Source organism: Suricata suricatta, chromosome 6, assembly GCF_006229205.1.
Source record: "Suricata suricatta isolate VVHF042 chromosome 6, meerkat_22Aug2017_6uvM2_HiC, whole genome shotgun sequence".
NCBI lineage: Eukaryota > Metazoa > Chordata > Mammalia > Carnivora > Herpestidae > Suricata > Suricata suricatta.
Genome location: NC_043705.1, coordinates 23286394 through 23306346, shown reverse-complemented (window position 1 = coordinate 23306346; position 19953 = coordinate 23286394). Strand labels below are relative to the sequence as shown.

At 47.7% G+C, this 19953-nt stretch overlaps 1 protein-coding gene across 4 annotated transcripts in view; it reads left to right on the top strand.

Moving 5' to 3' along the window:
• The window catches only part of ACSL6 (acyl-CoA synthetase long chain family member 6), a 60958-nt gene that overhangs the window by 24330 nt on the left and 16675 nt on the right, over positions 1–19953 (top strand). For 3 of the 4 annotated variants that reach the window (XM_029941867.1, XM_029941869.1, XM_029941870.1), the window contains exons 9-17: positions 415–466; positions 9149–9222; positions 10808–10885; positions 12313–12447; positions 12828–12962; positions 14027–14122; positions 15686–15758; positions 18443–18531; positions 19242–19358. In XM_029941867.1, the coding sequence (XP_029797727.1) occupies positions 415–466; positions 9149–9222; positions 10808–10885; positions 12313–12447; positions 12828–12962; positions 14027–14122; positions 15686–15758; positions 18443–18531; positions 19242–19358 (849 nt within the window). Of the gene's footprint in view, positions 1–414; positions 467–9148; positions 9223–10807; positions 10886–10942; positions 11021–12312; positions 12448–12827; positions 12963–14026; positions 14123–15685; positions 15759–18442; positions 18532–19241; positions 19359–19953 lie in introns of all 4 variants that reach the window. The other variant, XM_029941868.1, reaches the window with a different exon arrangement.

Sequence of the window (19953 nt, the reverse complement as noted above, 5' to 3'; positions counted from 1 at the left end):
GTTCCCAAGCCTAACCCAACACACTTGGGAGAAAGTAGGAAAGCAGGATGGAGCTCGGCCACATCCACTGAGAAGGTGAGGTTTGGTAGCAGCCTCGATGTGGCCACTGCAGCCCAGTCCTGTCTCAGATTCAAGCTGGGAGGCAACAGTACCAGGTGAGAAATGAGTGTGATGGATGGATGTCCAAGCCCCCATCAGGTTTCCTCAGCCTCCTTTCCTCTTTCCTGAGCACTTGCCAGCCCACCTTTCTGACTGCCACAGGCAAGGGCAGGCACATGTACCCACATGACTCCATATCCACTTGTGGTGGGCGGGCGTGCACAGACGGGCTGGCTGGTCGAGGGTCCCAGGGGTCTCGGGCCCTGGCTGGCCACTCTGGGTCCCCTTAACATACACTTCTTCTCAACTCTGCAGCCTCCGAAGCCCAGCGACCTCTCCATTGTGTGTTTCACAAGCGGCACAACAGGTAAGCTGAGGCACCCAGATCACCAGCCAGGGCTGCCTGCATCCTTCTCTGGCAGCCTTGGTGGTGTGTGACTGCAGGGATCTCTGGTGCTCCCCGACCAGAGAAGAGGCTTGGGCTGCCTTGTTCTGTGCCTGATTCCAAACAATGGGCTCCTCCTGCTGCTCCCAGTGCCCAGGAGGTGGCGGGACATGGATAGATAGTGTGGACTGTGAGGTCCAGGGTGGGTGCTGGCCATTTCCTGAAACTGGGGCCAAAGGAGGGCTGGATAGCTGAGTCACATCATCCCTGCTGAGAAGCAGCTCTCACCCCTCTCCTTCCTGCCCCAACCTGGCCTTTGTGTCAGGAACCACAGATGACGTGTGGGGTTTGGTATCTGAGAGCTTCGATTTGGGTCCCACTCCCACCGCTAGGATCTCACCTTGGCTTGCTGCCACCACTCCTCTAGCTTCTCCCCTATGATGAGGATGATTAAAAGAGCCAAAGAGGGAATGGTGTGGGGAAAGGCGGGGCAGAGACTGCAGGATGGGGCTGGAATGCTGTGGGCATGGCCATCGGATGAGGACAAGCAGAAATGACACACCCCGTGCCTGGTGCTGACAGAGGAGAGCATAGGGCAGCATCAGCAGGGAAAGCCAAGGAAGGCTGCCTGTGGAGGCAGGGTGCACAAGAAGGGCATGGCCACAGGCACAGTGCTTCACTGTCTACAGTGCCTTGTTCACCAGTCCCTGCGCTGCTGGGGCCTCCGCACGGCCTGTGAGGCATGCAGGCATTGGCGCCATCTGAGCGGACACCACCAGCAAGTGGAAGCAGGGGGCTTGTGCCCTTTTCTCACATCTTCTGGCCCAGTGCTCTACCTGGGCTTCTGCTTCATCTCATCCATTGACTTGGGAAGTCACTTGTCCTAGCCTTGAAAGGGCAAGAGGTTTTCAGCCTTCTTCCTCCAGAAGGAGGACTGACTGCTAAATGATAGCTCTTGATGGGGTGGGCAGTGCAAGTGGGACTTCCCACACTCTGCAGATGCGGCCTCTAAGGCATTTGGCATGTCCTGACCGGCTCTATAAGCACACTATCCATGAGGATGGATCATGATAAACATGGCTTTGTTGGACTTTTGCCATTAACTCAGTGGGTTTGAGGATTTCTACCCCACTGCTAATTTTTTGTCTGAAAAGGAATAACATACCCCTTGCTCTCCAGAAGCTGACATCTAGAGTCAACCCAGAATTGAAAACTGTCCTTTGGCAGTGTTGTTGTTTTGTCATGAATTTCCTGACACAAAATTTTGGTGATAAGTCTCTCCAGCATGGGTTGGGAAGCAGGTTACTACTGTGGCCTTTATATATATGTATATATAAATAGATATATATAGAGATTTTTTAAATTTGTTTTGAGAGAGGGAGAGAAAGGGAGAGAGCACAAGTGGAGGAGGGGCAGAGAAAGAAGGAAAGAGAGAATCCCAAGCAAGCTCTACACCATCAGTGTAGAGCGGATGTGGGGCTCAAACTCCCAGACCGTGAGATCGTGACCTGAACTGAAGTTAAGAATCAGACACTTAACTGACTGAGCCACCCAGGTACCCCAGTGTGACCTTTATTTTTTATTTAGAGTTTATTTATTTATTTTGGGAGAGAAAAAGCATGAGTGGGGGAGGGGCAGAGAGAGAGGGAGAGGGAGAGAGAGAATCCTAAGCAGGCTCTACGCTGTCAGCACACAGCCCATTGTGGGAACTGGAACTCATGAACCATAAGATCATGACCTGAGGAGAAATCAAGAGTCAGACATTTAACCAATGGAGCCACCCAGGCATCCTACTACCGTGGCCTTTAGTTTCGGACCCTTGATGTTCAAGAGTTCCCCTAGGCTTTTTATGAGTCCCTTGGTCACAGATGCTGCCTCTGTATCTAGAGAAGAACTTGATGGTGCAGAAATGTGCTCTCAGCTGGAGAGGGCAGGCCTCACGTCCAGTGCTTTTCTAAACCGTGAAACCATAGTCGGAAGCTAAGCCATCCCGCCCAAGCTCTGTGTGGTGGATGAGGGTCATATGGAGCCTGGAAAACAGGTTGTGATTTAGTGCCCAAGTCTTCCACTCTAGAGGTGATGCTGGTGCCAGGGCAGAGCTGGGGGATTAAGCAGCCTCTCACCATGCTGCTTGGCTGTACTTGGGTTTCCTTGGCATTAGCCTGAGCGTGTGCTGTGCCTCAGGTAGCCATCCTGTTGTCAAGCACATGAGCCATGCCTGTTGTCAGCAGCATAAACCCCAGATACAGCTTCCCTTCCGAGCTGAGAGCCCTGGTTGCCAGCTACATGAGGAGCCACAGTGTCCTTCGAGTAGGGAGAGATGGAAAGTACAATCTAAACCTGACATTTAGTTCACGATGCTGGTGGAATCATTCTGGGAAGACTTTCTTCTTGCTATGTGATGGAAACATCTGTGGAGATCTCCAGAATAAGCCAGTGCTACGGAACCTGTAGTCAGGCCACAAAGGTCCTGCAGGAGGTGAGAGGTTGGGGTTTGTCTGCCCTCAGGGATGGCTACTGGGTGGGTATCTGATTCGTAGTTCATTTCAAAATTTCCCAAATTTCAGTTCAGTTCAAAAACTGGAATCTGATACCCCCTACCCCCTAAAAAGAAAATTTGTGGGTATAACGTAGCCTAGTTTGGGAAATTGGGTACCATTAGTGATAGTTAAGACATATATTATGAGTTCATGTAGTCTCTCTTCCCAGAGAAGAAAGTACAGTGATCTTTTAAAATATATCCTTTGCAAGCTCTATGCTTCTAGCATTTCTTTTTCTAACTTATGTAGATTCACTCAGCTCATTTATGGGGCATCCCATGTGCATCAGACCTAGTGTTGGGGACTGAAGTCACAGGGATGGATGAGACAGAGCCCTGTCTTCATGAGCTCACAGCTTATGTTGCCAGGTAATTCAGTACAATGTGGTCACTGCCTCGAGGGTCCATATTCCAGGGTGCAGGGAGCACTCCACCACTGAGAGGTCAGAAGAGCAGGACAGAGAGGATTCCCAGTGGAAGTCCACTGGAGCCGAGTCCTGAAAGCTTGGTAGCTAGAGGAGAATTGGAGGAAGGGCATTCTCAGCAGGGGGAACGGCATTTGCAAAGGTTCGGCTATAAGAAAATGTTGCTTCGAAGGAGAGTTGAGTGAAGAAGTAGCTGTCTGGGAACATGGCCTGGGAGCACTAGCAGGAGAGGAATGATGGGGGCAAGAGTTTCAAGTGGAGGCTGAGCAGGAGCAGCCAGAGATGCTAGAGGAGCATAGAATCTGTCAGCATTGTCTGGTGGCTGAACCGTACCCATAGGATGCCGCCACAGAAATGCCTGCTCGTGCCCTTGGCAAAGGCTAATCATACAGTGGAGGGAGGCTGGAAGCAGAAGCTGACAGCAGTGGAATAAGGAGTGAATGGGAGGTGAGGATGTCATGTCAGCACATGTGGACAATATCTTTGAGAAGCTTGGCTGTGTCACCAAAGGGCATGCTCCATAATTTTCATAGGCAATGGTGTTTGAATAGTCAAAATCTGGAAACAACCTCAGTGCCCATCAGTGATAGAATGGGGCACCTCAATAGAAACCTCTCTCTCAGTGTATATTGAGTGAAAGAAACCAGGCACAAAGGATTGTGAGATTTCTTTGGTCTAAGACTGCAAACACAATAAACTAGTCTATAGTTTTATAAGTCTGGATAATGGTTGCCTTCCAGGATAACGCTGTCCTGGAATGGTGATGATGTTCTACTTCTTTTTAAAAAATGGTTTTTAATGCTTACTTATTTGAGAGAGAGAGAGAGAGAGAGAGAGAGAGAGAGAGAAAACAAGCAGGGGAGGGTCATAGAGAGGGGGAGACACAGAATCCAAAGCAGGCTCCAGGCCCGGCACAGAGTCCAATGTGGGGCTTGAACCCATGGTTCATGAGATCATGACCTGAGCCCAAGTCAGACTGAGCCACCCAGGAGCCCGATGATGTTCTATTTCTTGATCTGGTGCTGGTTGCACAGGTAAGTTCACTTTGGGGGGAAATCTCTTGGATCCATATACTCGCTTGGGCACTTTACGATATATGCATGTTATGCTGCAAGGGAGTGTCTATGTGAAAAATAGGTTAGCTCTGAAGGAATGGCAGACCAGGAGTGGCGCTGGCAGAGGCCACGGAGCGGGTGGGGCTCTTGTCTTGGAGACACCTGAAAGCGTTTTTTGGCTTCTAGAAAGAGCCACTAGAGATAGAGGAAAGGGATGTGCTGCTCAGGGGAGCAGAGACTCCAGAGATTTGGTGTGTATTGGGGGAGAGAGGAGGCTTCCAGACACAGCAGGAAAGAGGTATGCCCTGCCTAGAGAAGATGGGAGGAAGAGTGGGTAGAGGCCCCTGGAATGGGAGCATCTCTTCTGTTCTAATGAGGGCGCCCAGGAAAGCTCAGTCATCTGCAGTCTTTTAGCTGAGCATGTAAATGCCCATAGCCTTACCTCTGGGGCTGCTCGAAAGTGGGATCTTGGGAAAATACTCCCTTTAACCTATTTGTTTTGTGCCATTCAGTTCAAGACTTATGTGACCATGTGTTTAAAACTACATTTGGGTACTCCTGCTGTGCAGCTTTAGAATTTCTTAACCTCTCTTAAGCCTCAACTTGCTTGAATATTAAATGAAAGCATCTGTTATCTGTAACAGAGGCAGTTTTAAGAAGCAACTGTGCTACCATGTTATTATAGTTATTTGTATTCCTACCAGCTCTCAAGTCTGACTGTTTAAAAAATGGGTGGCTATGGGGTTGATGAAAGTAGGACTCAATCACGAAGAAAAATTGGGAGCCTCTAGCAGGGAGATGAACACTCTATCTGCATTATAAAACTTCCAGAGCATTTCTGTCACTGGTATCTTTTGTAAACCCCCTTCGACTGTGTGAAAGCGGAAGCAAGCGGCCAGAGGAACCTCCAGCCAGAGGACCCCGCACTGCTTCCAGCCCCACTCCCACCCACCCCTGCAGGAGAGACCTCGAGCTCAGCTTCACGACATAACTGCTCTTGCTTGCAGCCAGCATCCATCCAGGGCAGACCTTCAGCTAATGAAATGCCTTTCTGCAGATCAGCCATGGATGGCCAGCCCAGGAATACTGGCTAGAGCCAAAGTGATATTTGCAGAATCTGAAAGTAAGAGAGGTTTATTTTTCCCCCTGAGCGGCTGAAGAGAAAATAAGTGAAAGGATGGCCAGCCTGTGAGTAGAAGATGGGGAATGGCCAGTAGATCTCATGTCGCTGAGATGGGGGTGCCTGGGAAGCAGCAGCTCCATCGATGTTGCATCAGAGAAGAAGAGAAGCAGAGCAAAGAATGGTTCTGTCACTTTGCTGTGCGTCTAGCTAGGAATGCTCACCGGTTCCTCCATGTGAGCAACTTGGAAAATTTTCCAAATCACATTTAAAAAAAATACTGCCAGATGCAAACACCTGTCCTGAATCAGTGAAGTAAACAGAACTTTCCAAAGACTGACCTCCTCTTCCTAACTTGGACCTTGCATCTTCTCCCAGGATTTGCTGTCAACATGTTCTTCTCCTTCGTCCTTTGGGATCACATCAAGGGATGACTTGAGGAGATCATTTGAATCTTTCTGGGAATATTGAAAAATCCTTTAAGTCATTGGAAGTTTATGAAACCTCACTTATACCTACAAGAAATCATTTATTTTTAAAAGGTGTAAACTTCTCTCATCAGGTTGGAGAGGGAAAAGGTTTGCCTCAACAGTCTTGAGTAACTACTACCATTTGTATGTGTTGTGGACTAAACTGAATGGAGGTTTCAGAAAATTTTCACTAATGAAGACAGCTTTCTTTTGAGATTCTTCTCAGTCATCCACCCTGAGGATGCATTAGGCATGAGCAAGTGAGCCAGCCTCGCAGATCTAAAGCTCTATTATAGCCCTGGACCCTATTTTGTGGGAGTTCTGATTTCATATCTGGTAGTCTGGGGTTATTTCTTAGAAACTTCCAGAACTTGGGAATCCACAGGTGAAAATTCTCGGGTGATACTCTCAGAATTGTTTGTATGCCTAGAGACTCTGGGATTTGTACATAGGAGACAATTCAGTGACACTTTTAAAAAAAAGTTTTTTAATGTTTATTTTTGAGAGAGAGAGAGAGAGAGACAGCATGAGCAGGGGAGAGATAGAGAGAGAGGGAGACACAGAATCTGTAACAGGCACCATGCTCTGAGCTGTCAGCACAGAAACTGATTTGGGGCTCGAATTCATGGACCACAGGATCATGACCTGAGCCAAAGTCAAAGCCAGACACTTAACCAACTCAGCCACCTGGCACCCCCAGGGACACTTCTTAATATGGGGTTGGGTTTGAGGGAAGATGCTGGGTTGAAAGAAGGACCAGCAGAGGTAAAACAGATCCCACTGATCGTCTCCATTAAAGAAAGGAAAGAAGGAAGGAAGTTTTAACAGCTACCTATTAAAACCCTGTAACCTTCTGTGTCCCCAGAATCACCTCTGTGATTTGCCAGAGCACTTGACAGAACCTCACCTTGTCACATCTTGGTCAGACCAAGATGGGGCCATTACTGACGCTCCTATCTCTGCCAGATGAATCCCCAGTAAGCTGAGCAAACAGGCCTTATGGGAGATAATTATGAGAGCAACTTTATCTTTGTCTCCATCTGTTCCTTTAAAGTTGTTTAGTGGGGGGTGAAAACATAGACACCTCATGCCTTTTCTGGTCATTCTCAGGTCAGTTTCATGGGTGTGGTGAGTCACAGACAGTCTTAATTCAGAATTGCAAGAGCCAATCAGTCCACTTCCCTGTGACTTCTCCCCTCCCCACCTCGGGCTGGCTGCAGGCTTGGTGGTCTGCCTCTCCCCTCTTGTTCTGGTGTCTCTCCTTCTCCTCCTGATTGCTAATGAAGCTTTTAGCCCTCTCCACCAGGTGGAAGTGTGGAGGGAGAATAAGAAGTGGGATAGGGAAGTCATCTGATGGCTTGGGGCAGACATTTAAAACCTGCCCTTTGGGTCATGGACACTTCCAGGAGCTTTGTTTTGTTTTGTTTTGTTTTGTTTTGTTTTTGAGAGTGAGAGTGAGAGAGAAAGACCTCCAGTGTACATGCAGGCAGCGAAGGGGGCAGAGGGAGAGGGAGAGACAGTCTCATGTGGGCTCCCCACTGGGTGTGGAGCTTGATCTCAGGACCATGAGATCATAACCTGAGCCGAAATCAAGAGTTGGATGCTCAACTGACTGAGCCACCCAGGTGTCCCTTAGGAGTTCTCTTTATTGTCCTCTCCATCCTGCACAGCTTGTGCCTGTGGACAAGATTCCTTTTCAACCCATAGTTCCTACCATCACCCCCCTCAAACTGATATTCCTTCTGCAGACTCCATATGCAATCCCTGGGATTTATTATTTTTTTTCAGCCACAGTCTTCTTCATGTTGCACACTGGGACCCCCGGCTGCAGGCAACATGATTGAGCTCTGAGTTAGCTTAGGTTTCAACTGGGAGAGAGGATGGGCTATAAAACTCTGTGTAGCTCTCTCCGAGGAAATTCTTCTCACAAATCCATTCCTCTTCCTCCTCCGCCTCCTCCTCTTCTTCCTTCTTTCTCTCTGTGAGATAAAAGTCACACAGCATAAAATTGAACATTTTAAAGTGAACAATTTGATGGCATATATTACAATACTCTCTTAATCTCTCATCACTTAGTCCTTGTAATACCTGTTTCTGGGTGAGGGTTGCAAAGTTAACAGATTGATTTATTTAATATTTCCTGGGTAATTCTGCACATGGTCTGGCCCCTCACTTTTGGAGTTTCACAGCGGTTGTATATGCTGCCTTAGTGGAAACTTTGAATTTAACATCTTTTGCACATGGATTATATCCTTAGACCTTAGGAAAGCCCTATGAGGTGGGCATTGTCCCTATTTTACAGGTAAGCAAACTGAGAGATGAGAAATGGTTTCCCCATGTTATGCTGGCAGTGAGGGGAAAGGCCAGGAGTTGAGGCCACTCAGATTTGTCCAGAAGAAGGCTGTGTTGTGTCCACCCTCTTGTGAAATGGTGGCATGCTGGCCTCCTTCTTCAGGGTCCCCCACCTAGCCTCTGTCTTCTGAGTCATTCTCAAAGACCTGGCCATCACTAGAAGCAGTAGTGAGAAGTCTCATCAAGACAAAGCAAGAGTATCCATGTCCCATCTTTGACAGCGAGCAAGCAGGGGGCTGCCCCAGCACTCTGCACCTCTAGCCTGGCCTTAACCTCAGGGCCTTTCCAGGTGCTGGATGCAGTGAGGAAGTCCTCTGCTAGCACAGCCCAGAGAGCAGCTCAGGGCACTAGCTGAAGAGACGGGGGGCTGAGAACCTGTGCTCCCTCAGCGAGCACAAGCCACAAGTGGCCAGCCTGTCAGGCCTTGAGGCAGCCCCTGCCTATGTGGCCATTTCACCGGCCTTCTGGTCTCAATCTGCTGGGAGCCTTAAGGTGGCCTGTGAGTGTCTACAGGATGAAAGTCTCTGCCATAGCATTCATCTGCCTAGGACTCTGAAATGGCTGCTGATGAAGGCCAGAGGCTTGGGTTTGGGTCTGGTTCTGGATCTGGGTCCGAAGGTCTGGGGCTGTTGCCTTGGGCACTGTTCTCAAGGAGTGGCCCTTGAGCGTCCAACTAATTTACCTTTTTGCTTTCTCTTTTCAGGGAACCCAAAAGGTGCAATGCTCACCCATGGGAACGTGGTGGCTGACTTCTCAGGCTTTCTGAAAGTGACAGAGGTGAATAAAGTAGACTCACTAAAGCAGGTGTCTCTTGAGGACAGCCTGAAGCCTCAGAGGGTTTTTGTTTGTTTTCTTTTTTTTTCCTCCCCTGATGTAATCTGAGCTGCCTTTCACAGGGAGGTGTTTCTAGTTGTGATTCATGCAATCTGACTTTTACAGATATTTTAACCTCGATCCCTGAAGTGATCCATATATGCAAAATAGCCAGTTCTATTTCTAAGAGTGTTAAGATCCCAGAAAGACATGTAAACCTGTTTTTCATTTTTAACTGCAAAAGCTGAGATATGTGCGGTATTTATATGAACCTATATTTAGAAAGTAATTCTTAATTACTTGTTTTTCAAATAAGTCAGGACTTAATTCAGTCATTTCATGTTTAAGGACTATTGGAGTCTGGAAAACAATGGCAACTGCTGATTTGTAAGACTGTACCTAAAAAGGTAGATCTAAAGTTAAAAAAAAAAAAAAGCTTGCTATCTTGGCCTGACAAAAGCATGTAAGCATTTTATAATCAGCTAAGAAAGAAGGATGTTTTTCCACAAGTGGTGAGTATTCATGTGTCCTGCAGTTTCCTTAAGGAAAAAGGAGGGTTCCTTTGCACCTAAATTAGGCTTTTTCTCCACCGTGAAGGAAAATCTCTCTCTGCAGTCCTGCCAGATGGCATTACGGAGCATATGCTCCCAACACTGATAGATAGATTTTTGATAGAAGACGGTGAGAGACTGTTGGTGGCTGAACTCAGCCAAGTCAGGTACCATTTGCCCACTTCCCAGGGCTTGTCCAGACTCTTTCAAAAGCCAGTCTTGGAAGTATGAAGGCCCCCGTGAACGGGGACAGGGAAGTCCAGCAAAGGAGAGTTCCCGAGGGCCTGGCCTCTACCTGAGTACAGGCCTTGAGCAGGCTCCCCGGGCTGGAGCAGCCCCTGTCCCTGAGGTCAGTCCCATCTGTGAGAAGCAGGCTGGGGGGAGGGGTGCACAGGGCCCCCTCTTGGCCTCTCCTACAGGCCTTGTCCCCAGGCCTTGACTTGTGAGGCCTGGTTTAGTCATCTGTTTGTGCCGGGCTCATACCCCAGCCACATCTGGTGTAGACTCAGGGTTCCCTGGATCCCTTTTCTGAAAGAAGGACTAGAAAGTGCCGACATGCCGAGCCCCTTGGATTCCTGGCCCAGGAGGCCCAGGGAGATGGTGAAGTGGGGCCTGGCCCCGGAGGAGACTTCCCTGCGGAGCTTGGCTCTGCTGGTTTATGTGTGCTTCACTGAGCTTTTTGCTTCTGCAGATAACCTAGACCCACTGGCTGCGCCCTAACACTCCACCGCCTATGCTGCCCTGTCTCCCTCTCCCTCTCTTCTTCTTGCGCCTTTCACCTTCCTCTCTCTCTCACACATTTTTTTCTCTCTCTCTCTCATCTTGCCTTTCTCTCTCTCTCTCTGTCTCCCTCCCCCCACCAAAACCTCCCCATTTCCCTTCCCTTCTTCCTGTTTGCCCCTCCAGGACCATTTTTCTCTGTATTGTTTTATGACTCTCTTGTCGTCTTCCTGTCAGTGTTTTCTTTCCTTTCTGTCTCCCATGCCCGTCACCTGCAGAAAGTGATCTTTCCGAGACAGGACGATGTGCTCATCTCCTTCCTGCCTCTGGCTCACATGTTTGAGAGAGTAATTCAGGTAAGACGCCCACCTGACTGACCGGGCCTTGCCTGGGCTCCTTCTCTTTTCTTACAGAGTCAGTGGGCTCCCACTTGTGCGGATGTGCACATTTCCTATTTGCCTTTAGCACACATGTTTGAGAGAATGGTGCAGGTAAGGCCCTGGCTCCAGGGAGGCCCATTCTGTGCCCAGAACCCAGAACCCTACCAGAGTCCACTTGTCACTGGTGCCATGATATAGAACTAAACTGCCCTGTCCTCAGACAGGTACCACAGGGTCCTGTCCCTCCTGGGAGGACTGTAGGGAAGACCCCAGGGCTGCCTTGTCTTCTCTGTTGGTATACCTCGGCTGAGAGAGGCCCCAGGAGATGGCCTGTGCTCAGAGAAAAATGACAACTTTGCAATGTTTTTTCCATTCACTCTCTGTGCCATATGGCTCCACTTATGGCCAAGAGATTTCCATACCATAACTTCCAAAACTCGCCAACTCCTGCAAAAGAAAACAAGACAGTAAAGTTGGGGAATTAAACTGCCATGACCCCTCACTCTGGAGATCAGACTGGCATTATGATTGGCCCTGAGACAGGCCTTGTGGGGGTGCAGAGGGAGTGAAGGGAGTCCCCCTGAGATAGTGGGAACAAAGAATTTTCCACACACGGGTCACTCAAGGGGCCAGCTTGTGAACAAGCTATGCCTTCTAAGCCTCTCCCCTCTAGCATGGGGGAGGGCTCGTATATTAGGGCAATGCTTCCCAGCTTTTTAGACATGGATTAGAATGCCATAGCTCATTACCAAGAACTAGTTTTGTGACTCTGGGCAAGTTCCTTTAAAACCTCTCTGAGTTTTGCATTCCTCACCTGCAAAATGGAGATATAATTGCTGCCTCACTTATAGGGGTGCTGTGAGCATTAAAGAAAGGCATATGTATTAGGCCCCTGGAATATTCTAATCCCAGTAAGAACCAGCCAGGACCCCCCTTTGCCCCCTTCTACCAAACAGTACCCCCAGCCAGCACTAGCCTTGTCCCACGGTACTCACGGGCACCGCACACACCTCTGGAGTCGCTGAGGTGTCCCTGGGGCAGATCCACACATCTGGAGCAGACCTACTGATAGGGTGCAGGACAGCTCAGAGCCCTGAGACCCCAGGGACGACCTTGCCCAGGGCTTTGAGCATGAGGGCACAGGAACCAGTGAAGCCGGCTGCTATGGCATCTCCCAAAGGCCCAGGATTCCTCTCCGTCTCCTGTTGCTTCGCCCCGTGCCTGAGTGGGACTTAGTCGAAGTGGGGTGGGGGGCACCTCAGATAGCCTTCTTGAGTGTCTCATGGCAGCAGCTGGTGCTGGGGTAGGGGGTCGTGGGTGCCCTTCATGTGGGGCAGAGCTGTGGACTGCAGCCAGGAGTGACCACCCTGAGGGACTCCTCCCTTCCTGTCCTCTCCCTCCAGTCTGTCGTCTACTGCCATGGCGGACGTGTAGGCTTCTTCCAGGGAGACATCCGTCTCCTCTCAGATGACATGAAGGCTCTGTGCCCCACCATCTTCCCTGTGGTTCCTCGATTGCTGAACCGGATGTATGACAAGGTAAGCCCCAGAGGGGGTCTCTGGCCAGGCTGAGGTGCTGTGTGTCTGCTTGACTGGACAGGGTCTGAAGCCCCAGGCAGGCTTTCCACGGAAGGTAACCTCCTTTCTTGTATTCTTTCATTCTCCCCTTCCTTATCCTGTTTTCTTCCAATTTTCCCAAACCCTGTTTGGAGAGATATTTTTTCTTCAGAAATTTCTGTCCCCATAATGTGTCCACACGAGTGATATTAACCTTTAGCTGGGTGTCACACTCACTGACGTACTGCAGGGGCAAAATGGAGCATGGCTTCTCTGTTGGTCAGGCTGGGCCCATTTCCTGGGGGGGGTCTGTCTAGAGGTACACGCAGGGCCAACAGCTTCTTCCAACTTCCGTTCCTCAGATCTTCAGCCAAGCAGACACACCATTAAAACGCTGGCTCCTCGAGTTCGCAGCAAAGCGGAAACAGGCTGAGGTCCGGAAGGGAATCATCAGGAATGATAGCATCTGGGATGAACTCTTCTTTAATAAGATTCAGGTAAGAAAACAAACAAAGTGATTATAGACTGACATCAAAGTGGCCTTAGAGAGAAATTGGAGAAGCCCCTTCCAGTGGGCTTCTAAAATGATAACTCATTTGCTCATGAAGTCAAAGCCTCAGCTACCATTGAAATATTAGAGGACTAATTTTTGTTATTTGGATATGTATGATATTTGCCAAAAGGCAGCCAGCAAGAAGGACTCCTGTGAAGTAGATCCGTTCGTCTTCACAGGCATTGGGGCAACTTTGCCCTTTGGTGGTTGGGTCCATCAGGAGCTCCTGTGGCCTGAAGTTTCTCTTGCCTCTCGCAGTGGCCTTGGCCATGCTGGCTTCCCAGCAGCACCGGGTTCTAGCCGGGTGCCCAGGAATCTTCCTTTCCCTTCCTGTTTCCTATGTCTTCAGCCCCTATCAGTGGAGACTGATCATGAATTACTCACTTCTGTATCCTCATTTAAGTTTTCAAGCTCTGAAGTACCCAAGGAATTTATAGCTAATTCGTAGCATTAGTCGTTTTTTCTTACTACCCTATTTTTAGTTCTAAGAAAATTAATATTTAAACTCTTTTGGCTCAACTTACAGAAACAAAGTGTTTAAAGAATTCTTTGTCCTCTACAGTGCATAGTCAAGAGAGCAGAGCACAATATTCATTTATAAATGAAAAAAGTCCATGCCACTAGGATGTAGTGGGAAGAAATTATTCTAAATAATTGTTTTGGCTGCTTGCAGACGATGGTAGAATGAGAGGAAAGCTGTGCATTTCAAGGAAGGGAGAGCCAAAATTATAGAACACTACATGGAAGAGTGGCACTTACCACCCAAGGCAGAGCGGAGTTGGCCATTTTGTGGGCCAAGTTGCAAAGCTGATCGAGTTGATTAATTTGGAAGGAGAAGGGACTGAACCCTCAGCTCATGTGTTATAAAGCCTTAGGCCTTCTCTTTTAAACCCAACCTAGGGTCAGGTCGGGTCCAACTGTTGAATGTTGACCTTGGAAGAGGCCCAGATGGACTAGAGGCCACCGTCAGCAGCACAGGTTTTGATAGGTGTTTTTCTCTTCCCACAGGCCAATCTTGGTGGGTGTGTGCGGATGATTGTTACTGGAGCAGCCCCTGCATCACCAGCAGTCCTGGGATTCCTTCGGGCGGCCCTAGGATGCCAGGTATTACCTTTATGTGACTTTCTCTAGGGCCAATGCGACATGTTTTAGGGCAGAGCAGGGAGCCTACTATACTCTCTGCTGTATAGAGGAAGATTCTGGAGGCAATATTTTAGTGGGACGAAAGCTCCTTCCTCTGAGGATGAAAAACGTTCAGAAGGGGCGCCTGAGTGGCTCACTCGGTTAAGCGTTCAAGTTCAGCTCAGGTCATGATCTCACAGTTCATGGGTTCAAGCCCCACATTGGGCTCTGTGCTGACAGCTCAGAGCCTGGATCCTGCTTGGGATTCTATCTTCCTCTCTCTCTGCCTCTCCCCTGCTCACACTCTGTCTCTGCCTCTCCAAAATAAATAAACACGAAAAAAAAAAGAAAAAGAAAAAGGCTCAGAGACCATGAAAGCCAGGATAATCTTGGGACATTCTACAAAGTCCAGTTGTGTCCCCTCTAGGAAAAGGGGTCAGATGAACTCTATGTGACTCGTTGTTGTGCTGGAGAAGCCATACCACACCTGTACCTGAATCTCTGCTTTCTTCATCCTGCAAAATATCTCCCAACCTGAAAAGGAGAAAAGTCCATTGACTTTTTAAATTTGATTCAGTAGGTTTTGTCATTCCTAAAATATTCATTTTATTTCATTTATCTGTTCAACTGATATTTTCTTAAAGTTTATTTGTTTATTTTGAGAGAGAGAGAGAGAGCGAGCGAGCGAGCATGTGTGGGTGTGCATGCTCTGGGGGGAATATCTAAGAAAGTTCAACTAAAACTTATAGTAGGTTTTAAAATATTTGTCTTTGGGGCACCCGGGTGGCTTATTTGGTTAAGCGTCCAGCTCTTGATTTTGGCTCATGTCGTGGTCTCTCAGTGGTTGATGAGTTTGAGACCCACTTCGGGCTCTGCCCTGACAGCGTGGAGCCTGCTTGGTATTCTCTCCTCCCCACTTGCTCTGCCCCTCCCCTGCTCACTTTGTATCTCTCTCTGTCTTCTTCCAGACATATACTGACATCTGAATTATGTTACACAGAAAATAGAAAATAATAAACCCACAGGCTCCTGGGTGGCTCAGTCAGTTAAGTGTCTGAGTTCAGCTCAGGTCATAGCCTCATGGTTGTGAGGTCAAGCCCGGCATCAGGCTGTGCACTGATGGTGCAGAGCTTGCTTGGGATTCTCTCTCTCTTTTCCTCTCTCTCTGCCCCTTCCCCACTTGTGCTGTGTGTTTCTCTCAAAATAACTAAATGAACTTAAAAAATATATATCTGCCTTTAATACATATGATCCAAATGAAAAATAGAGTCAGTAGCTGAAAATAGGTCAGAATCTTTACCCCAAACTGCATAACCTTATCTATTAAGTGTCTGTGGTACAAATCGCACTTCTCCAAACCAAGTGGTCACATCTTTTGTTTGTGTTCCGTTTCACCTGGAGAAACCTACCTCCAGGGCACCTCTGTACCCCTGTCACCAGCATGGAACAGCCAGATGCTCAGTGGGAGGTTAGGTGGCTGAAAAGGGCAGGCCGTCAGCATAGGAGAATATGTACTTACAGTGCGGTTTCATTTTTTGTTTGAAGGTTTATGAGGGCTATGGCCAAACTGAGTGCACGGCTGGATGTACCTTCACCACGCCCGGGGACTGGACCTCAGGTAGGACGGCCTGCAGGTGTGGGAGGGACTTGTGGAGCACTGAGTTAACACAGCAAGATCTCAGACTTCCCCATGAAGAGCAAGTTTACGTGGGCACTTAGGAAAAAAGTGACAGAAAAAGAAGAAGCACTGATGGTGGTTATGTCTGGGTTGTGGCATTATGGATGTTGTTCTCTTTGTAACAAATTTTTGTATTTTCCAAGTATATTTTATATTTTCCTGTTGCTTTTATAGAGAACTAGAAGTCATTTTTAAAAAGCAATAGATCACAGAATACAGTTCCAGGTGGAAAAATGCTTTCAATATCAGTAAATATCAGTATATTGGATTTTGCAGGTTCTAAATACCACACAGCCTTGCTTGTGGTGGTTTTATAACAATTTTGTGTGTATTTATTATTTTTGAGAGTGAGAGAGACAGAGCATGAGGGGGGAGGGACAGAGAAAGAGAGAGACACAGAAGCTGAAGCAGGTTCCAGGCTTTGAGCTGTCAGCACAGAACCTGATGGGGGGCTAAAACTCTGAAACTGCAAAATCATGACCTGAGCTGCAATTGGATGCTTAACCAACTGAGCCATCCAGGCACCACTGGTGTGCTTGTTTTAGAATGAAGTTTGCAAGCTATGAATTGGATATGATTTAGGAAAGAAAGGCAAATTCATAGTAAACAGAGCACTATTTTTTAATGTTTATTTTACTTTAAACAAAAGAGAGAGAGAGAGAGAAGAGGGGCAAAGAAAGGGAGACATAGAATCAGAGGCAGGTTCTAGGCTCTGAGCTGTCAGCACAGACCCTGACACAGGGCTCAAACTTCTGAACCATGAGATCATGACCTGAGCTCAAGTTGGACCCTTTACTGGCTGAGCCACCCAGATGCCCTAAGAGCACTATTTCTTAAAGGGTCATTTCTGAGATCCTTTGTGAACTGGGGTCTCCAATGATGTTAATGTCTGGAAGGCAACAGCAATCTCAGGAAGGAGCAGCCCCTTTCCATGCCCTCATTCTGAAGAGATTCATCTTTCAAGGCAAGGAGGAAGCAGTAGGTAGCCCCTGTATTGCCCATCACCAAATTTAAACCAGACACTGGAAGAATCTGAAAAACACTGAACAGGGGATACCAACTTCCTCTGGGAGCCTGGAGCCACTCTTCATGCTTAAGTTTGCCTATCTACAAAGTAGAAAACTTAGGGTGAAAAAAAATATGCACAGTAATGTAATGCTATTTTCAGAACACCTTGAGGCCGTCAGCAGAAACATGATAGGTGGATTCCAAATTGAAATCATATTTGGCTACCTCAGGGACAGAAGCATTTTTGTCTGAGTTTTATCTCTTTACACTTTAGCTGAATAAACTCTATCTTATATATAAATTCTTTGATCTCTCTACTGCTGGAAAACTTACTACATGACAGTTTTCTGAGGTCCTGGAACAGTCGCTTTTTTCTTATTGTTGCCATCATATTTCCTGATCCATCACATGTATCCTCTTCCTTCTGGATACTTTCTTTCCTCTTAATATCATCCTCTACGTTTTCCTGTGTAAGACTTTTGAGATTTTGCCTTTTTAAATCACCTTTACCACAAAAACTTGCAGAGCTATTAAGTATGAGAGGGTAGATATCTTTGTACAGTATGGGAAAAGTTGGCAGCCTGTCATTTAAGAGAAACCAAAGTGTCACAGACTCATTTTTCATCTACATGGTTCACTTTTCTTTCAGGACCTTGGCCAGCACCTGCTTAAAAACCCTCTCTGTTGCCAGTGACTTGTGTTAACAACCACAACTACTAGAAAATTACTTAGGTGTAATTTTGTGGTTGGAGTATTTATGGCCAACAATATTTGAAGTCCTATCTTTTAGAGATGAGTTACCTCATACTTGTCTCCCATTCCTTTGTTACTTAAAGTTTTGTGTGTGGACCAGAAGGATCAGCATCGCCTTAGTGTCTATAAGGGACATAGACTCTCAGCCTCATCAGAATCTATATTTTAACAAGATTTCTAGATGATTACTATGCACATTAATCAACAGTCTGGTGACTGGAGGAAAAGTGAGGATAACTGGATATGATGATCCCCAAACCGAGGGTCTGACAATGGGGGGAAATGTTGAGTATGGACACTATTGTAAGAGGTTGTGATAGTGTGGTCGGTGTGGGTATGAACCCCCCTACAGACCCTCTGCAGGTTGGTGCTGGGCCAGGTGTGCCTGTCTAGCTTTTTAAGAATCAGATGTAAAACAGGCCTAACAGAGGTTGGCCTGTCCTTTCTCCAGAACAATTTTTTTTTTAAATCATCATGCTTCCCTGTGACAAATGCTCATCTAAAGATATATTGCTTTTCTGGGACATGTGGGTGACTCAGTTGGTTAAGCATCCAACTTCAGCTCAGGTCATGATCTGCAGTTCACGAGTTTGAGCCCCGCTGTGCTGACAACTCAGAGCCTGGAGCCTGCTTCAGATTCTGTGTCTCCCTCTCTCTCTGCCCCTTTCCTGCTCACACTCTGTCTCTGTCTCTAAAAAAAAATGAATAACATGTTTTAAAAAATTAAAAATAAACAAATAAAGGCATATTGCTTTCCTTCCATAATTCCCCACTTTGACCACTGGAGGGGCTCTACATGGCACGGAGCATCTTCAGTGCTGACATGGAACACTGACAAATGCCATATTGCTTTGGTGTTCTAGGGCACGTAGGGGCACCTCTGCCCTGCAATCATATCAAGCTCATCGATGTCGAGGAACTGAACTATTGGACCTACAAAGGAGAGGGAGAGGTAAACCTAGGAATTTAGCTGTGAATGTCTGTGGATTTCACAATGAGTGAAAGGTTCTTTTACCTTCCATGTAAAGTCACTTTAATTATTGATTAACTGAGTTGAATTCACTATTTCCTCTCCTGTTTATGAAGCAACAAAGCCCCAAGGTTGGGACTGGGCTGGTCTTAAATCACAACCTGAAATTCTCAAAAATTTTTTTTAATTCTTTTTTTTTTTTCTTTTACGTAACTGACTGCCCTGTTACTATGTGTCCGTCCCAGCAGAAACAGGACCACTTGCAGTGAGGCCAGAAGGGGTGGACAGAGCTGGCCTGTCCTTGTTCACTCCATGGGAGTAGATGAGAAAGCTGAGCACCTCGTCATGAAGAAGAGGGCTCAAGCATCTCTGGTGGAATCTGCCAGCCATCAGTCCCTGAGGAGACCCCATCCAGTGTCACAGAGCAGCATGTGCTGAAGGGAGGGAGGGTAAGAGGCTGGGGTGGCCAGGACAGGGAGAAGAAATGGCAAGGACAGAAGATGCTGTGTAAGAGAAGCAGGAGACAGGTGACAGTCCCCTGGTGGCTGCTCCTGTCCTCTCGTTCTGTCTGCATTCTCCACAGTGAATTTCCTGAGGGATAGGACACCTTATTCTCTGTATGCCTCACGACAGCCTCCCTTCAGGACCCCTTCTGCTGTGGGCTGACAGAAACCTGGCGTTTGTCCCCACAGATATGTGTGAGAGGACCAAATGTGTTCAAAGGTTACTTGAAAGATCCAGACAGGACAAAGGAGGCCCTGGACAGTGACGGCTGGCTTCACACTGGGGACATTGGGAAATGGCTGCCGGTGCGTATGTTTGCAACCATGGCTCCTCACACATGCTGGCGGGTTGAAGGGTGTGTAATTTGGTTCACTTCTGAAGCACAGGTCTTTGTATCTACCCTGACAATTAGCCATTCAGGAACTGAATCAGCCCTTCAGGGATTGGGCGATTCTTCCTCACCTGGCCTCCAAAAGCTTTCTTGTCTGTCCTCCTGATAAAGGGGACAGAGATCTTTATGGGAGGGCAGAGCTGGAGTTTGAGATCCACTCCCTACCACTCCCTACCTTATCTCTTTCCCACATACAGATCAGACAGTGTTGTGGAATCCAGTGGGTGGAGTACAAGGTGCAGGGAGTTCATAGCCCTGGGAGGTCTGAAAAAGGCAGGGCCCAGGAGCCCACAGATGCTGGCTCCTCACTGAGAGGTGGCACTGGGCAGTGGGTAAAGCTTGGAGCTGGGTTGGAGGGTATCTGAGTCCCTTTGGTTCCAACAGCAGTTGCTCTGAAGCCTTTTTCCGCAGCCTCATCCTTCTCTGGGGCCCCAGACTTTCTGGTGGAATAAGAGAGTAAGGCTACATAATATTCTTTGGCTGTGACCCCTCAACCTTTAGCCAGACCC